General features: G+C 51.6%; 1 protein-coding gene across 1 annotated transcript in view; it reads right to left on the bottom strand.

Moving 5' to 3' along the window:
- Positions 1-4,694, bottom strand: part of CA6 (carbonic anhydrase 6) — a 21,033-nt gene that overhangs the window by 5,550 nt on the left and 10,789 nt on the right. The window contains exons 2-4 of the mRNA XM_019008740.2: positions 3,643-3,891; positions 501-649; positions 61-156 (exon numbers count right to left, since the gene is read on the bottom strand). Coding sequence (XP_018864285.1) covers positions 61-156; positions 501-649; positions 3,643-3,891 — 494 coding nt within the window. The remainder of the gene's footprint in view (positions 1-60; positions 157-500; positions 650-3,642; positions 3,892-4,694) is intronic.

Genomic DNA, 4,694 nt, shown 5'->3' with positions numbered 1-4,694 from the left:
CAGGACAGCCAGGACAGCCAGCACAGCCAGCACAGCCAGCACAGGCTGGCCCACACGTACCGTGTACAGGAAGGCCAGCACAGCCAGCCCCTGGGGCTTGTCTTTGGCTTCCTCAAAGCTGGAGTAGTTTGCAGAGTTGTAGTGGACAATGTGCAGCTGTGGAGAGAGACGGGGTCATTCAGCAAGGAGTGATGAATGGCTTCTGGGTGTTCAGAGGGACAGACTGAGGGGACAGCCACCACCCCAATTCCTGCTGCTTTGGGACCTTTGGGTTGACAGCTTTCTGGTGGCTGTGGGGGAACAGCTCCACCTCTGAAGGACATGGGTGCCCTTGCCGTGGCTTTTCTTGGAGCCTTCTGTGCCAGCAGCGTCAGGCTCAGCCCTCCCATTGCACCAACCCCCTGTGGGAGCCCCTTGGCTCGGCATTGCTCCCTGCAGGCTCTGTGGGGTGCAGCTCCCACCTCCCTGTGCCACAGCCCCCGAGCCCTCCCTGCACCAACCTCGGCGAAGTAGCGCATCCCATCGATGGTGTGCTCGGAGCCACTGGTCTCCAGGTCCAGCCCACCCCAGTGCAGGTGCATCTGGACAGCTGTGTACACACCTGGGAGCCCTCTGGAGATGTTCAGGGTGGGTGGCAAATCGATCTGAACTGAAGAATGGCAGGGTTGGAGGCAGCAGTGGGTGCAGCCTTGCCCAGCCCTGTAGCGGTGCCCGCGGCACCTCCTGGAATGAGCAGGACCCCAGTGTGGGAGGGAAAACGGGGAAGTTTTGAGCTGGGTGAGCTTCAAAGCTTTCCTGGGCTCAGGCTGGTGCAGCAGGGCAGGCACAAGTGGGACTGGGCACTGCCCAGCTGTGCCTGCAGACCCCTTCTCCCCCAGCAGCTCCGGGTTTGGCTCAGGCACCAGTGAGCGCTCGAATGCTCAGCTCTCACTCAGCACAGCACATCTGGCACATCTGGCACGTCTGGCACATCTGCCACAGGCCTGTTAACCACTTCCTTCCCAAGGCAGAGGAGGGGAATAGGAACCAACACAGTGCCTGGCCTCATCCCTTTCCACAGTTCCCAGTGAGGCCCAGCCATTCTGTCGGTTTGAAAAGGCTGCGTCATTGCTGATGGATTTGGGGACACAAACCTCTTTTCTTCTCCTTGCCAAGAAGAAGTCACAAACCTTCTGTCTTCCTGCTAATTCACTGCCAGAAATCATAGATTATGTTAATAAATCTGGGAGTGAAAGTGGAGAATTGCCTCATCTAAATGAAAGCCCCCAGCATGTTCTAAAAACTAGCAACTATCCTTGCAAAATGCAGCTCAACATATTATTAATTAGTCACAGTTTGGGTTTCTGAGGAGTTTCTTTTGTTTGTGAACTGCTTATAGACAGACAAGATGAAAGCATGTTTCCTTTCAATATCCCAAAGGCTCTAGAGTGGGAGGGATAAAATAATCTACCTTTTTCATAAGTTCCCTGCTGACTGCCTTCCATAATGAGGGTTATTTACTTCAAGTACCTCACCAGGGTTTCTACTTTCTACAAAACACAGCTAGGGAATTGTGTTGTGAGTTTGTAACAAGCTTAAGACTCCTCTAAGATACTCTAGGCAAATATTTGCTGCAAGCACAAGGTTGGGAGTAACCTGGTTTGCTTCTGCTTTTCACCCACATGGAGTGACTGCTCTGAGCTGGCAGCGCCTCAATCCTGCTTCACCCTGGCTCTGCAGGATGGAGAATCAGCTGGGGCTCTGCAGGGTGAGAATCACCTGGGGATGTGCAGGGTGAGCATCACTGGGGATGTGCAGGGTGAGAATCACCTGGGGATGTGCAGGGTGAGAATCACCTGGGGATGTGCAGGGTGAGAATCACCTGGGGATGTGCAGGGTGAGCATCACTGGGGATGTGCAGGGTGAGCATCACTGGGGATGTGGAGGGTGAGAATCAGCTGGGGATGTGCAGGGTGAGCATCACTGGGGATGTGCAGGGTGAGAATCAGCTGGGGATGTGCAGGGTGAGCATCACTGGGGTTGTGCAGGGTGAGCATCACCTGGGGCTCTGCAGGGTGAGAATCAGCTGAGCCTTGCCCAGCACCCCTGCCCTGCAGAGTGCTCTCTGGCCACCCCTGCCCCAGCACAGCCAGCCTGGCTGCCCAGCTCTGGCCCTGAGTTACTCCAGCTCCCAGTTAAATCTGCTCCTGGAGGAGGATGCACACATGGATGACATTTTAATTTTTCAGACCTGTGCTTGTCCTGGGTACCTGCTGGAGGACCAACCCTCTTGAAAAGGAAAAAGAAAGGTGCAAAAGGCTTTGTTAACCCAAGGCTCTCTGTGTGAGGGACTCACAGCATGGCAAACAGGCGTTTTCAGGTGGGATTTAGCCTGCTGCTAACACACCTACAGAAAAAATGAACCTGGTTTCCTGGGTGAGACATCTGGGGTTTGGCTCTGAGAGCTTGTAGGGAGAGTCCTGCTGATAAATCCCTCTCCTGTCCCTTTCAGATCTGCTGAGTGTTTTCCCTGAGAGATTCTGCTGCCCTGTCCCATCTCACTGAAGCCAGTAGAAAAGGCCAGCCTGACTCACAGGAGCTGTGAATGGGGACAGTCGTTTGTCTTTGTGCTTTAGGAAACTGCCCCGCATCAGAAAATCATTGTTGGGAAGTTAACAAAAGAATGCACAAATACACACATGCAGTCAGAAAAGCTAAACCTGCAAGAATTAATGTCTAGGCAGGCAGGGCAGCAGTGCTGACAGAGAGCTTCGGGCTGAACGCTGAGTTTGTGTGGGCCACACAAAAGGAGTTACCATTTTCAGGAGCACAATCACAACAGTCTCCTCTGCTGGCACTTGGTCTCTCCTCACTGCCCTGCCCTCACACCGAATTTCCCCCTCTGTTGCAGGCAGAGCTGCTGTGCAGGACTCAAGAGTCGACAGCTTTATGTTCTCAACACCTTCCCAAAACCACCCATCCTCTGTCCCCTGCAGCCATCAGAAACTTCTCTCATTGCTCATCTGTAGTCCAGAGGCATTATCCCCATAGTAGCAGCTGATGAATTATTTAGGCAATGAATTACAGATTGCAGCAGGGGAATCTGGGATCTCCTAAAATGATAAGCATTGCCCTGAAAGTGTGCAGCCAAAGGCTGGGACTTTAACACGTGCTGTGCTTCAGTTTCCTTTCCTGAGCCCCAAAATACCAATCCTCTGGCTGTGTTGTACTGGGTGACCTACATCCAGCCAAAGCTGGGATGCAAAGGTTCCATTTCTGTCACTTCTAATTAATGCACAGGCCAAAAGATGCATTTTTCTGAATGCAGAGGAGTCAGCATGCCCCAAACACCACTCACTGCTGCACTCCTGTTGTCTTGCAGCACAGTAAAGGAAAGGGTCAACTTGGAATTCTGCAGCTGCATCCCCTTTTCGTGTCAGACAGAGAAAATACCTTGCAGAAACCTAACTGCCTTTTGTTTGTCTGGTCTATTTATGTACTTCTAGAGAGCTTTCCTGCGTGGTTGAGGAAAGCAGCAAACCCAAGAGAGCAGAATGAAGCGAGATGGCAAAGTAAGGTGAGGTCACAAAAAGGGGGCAATGTCTGTGAGTGCATTTCCAGAGCTGAAACCAAAGATTGTTCCTGCAGTGCCCTGAGCCTTACCTGAGTGGCCATTGTTGGTCATCCTGAAGTGGCCCTGCAAGGGCCCATCGTAGCCACCGAGCTGCAGCTGCAGCAGGGGGTTGTACCTCACTTTCCTCCTCTGGATGTCGATGGGGGATTGCTGCTTGCCAGCACAGTCTGGGAAGTGCTGTCCCCAGTGCTCTTCATCCAGCTCTCCTTCTCCTGGAGGGGAGGCAAGGCGGGTGTCAGGGCTGTGCTGTGAGTCAGGAGTCAGAGCACTCTCCCCATCTGCCAGCAGGAATTGCCAATCTCATTACTGTAACGCCAGGAGCTGCAGCCAGAAGAGGCTGCTTTGCCTTCCCCAGAGTGAAAATACACATTATTGTGTCTGCAGGACAGCTGTGCTGCAAAGTAAGAAACCTGCATTGCAGCAGAGGCTCGGTGGCTGCTGGAGGCTGAGCCTCACCAGAAGATTCAGGGTTCACATGGAAATGGGGATTTCAGTGGGTCCCCACTGCCAGAGGTGTGGAATTGCCTTCTTAGCCAGAGCAGTGAATAGGGGCAGGGCGATAGGCAGGAGGGCTCAGCTTGGGATCAGGAACTGACAGCAATTAGCTATTTTTAACTGGGGAGAGAGCAATTACAACATTGCAACTCTTCAACAATATCCTTTGTTTTAACTTAGCCCACTGAAAACCGTGAAAGAATTAACATTTACTTCAGTGAGCTCTGCAAGCAACCCCCAACACAAATTAAATTTAGATAAAATTTCACCAAAAAATATAAATACCTAAATAAGTACTTCTTAGTGCTCTGTACTGTCTGGGATAGGACAATAAAATAAGAAGCAGGCACTATTTAAATCAGCATTTAAAGCTTTTCCTTGCAGGATCATCCAAAGGGCAGCTTTTCTTCTAACACATTCTAAAGACTTCCCCCATTGTTTGAACCTCGTTGTGCTGCAAACCCTGACAATGTGTCCCAACCACACAAAGGAGGAAAAAGAGGTGACATTGAGGAGAATCACTTTTAGCCACGGAGGCATCAATAAAGTGGAATAAAATAACAGGGGAAGGGAAGGTGCGGGAAGG

Source organism: Parus major, chromosome 21, assembly GCF_001522545.3.
Source record: "Parus major isolate Abel chromosome 21, Parus_major1.1, whole genome shotgun sequence".
NCBI classification, from domain to species: domain Eukaryota; kingdom Metazoa; phylum Chordata; class Aves; order Passeriformes; family Paridae; genus Parus; species Parus major.
The sequence above is the reverse complement of the archived record's forward strand: the minus strand, read 5'-3'. Positions and strand labels throughout refer to the sequence as shown.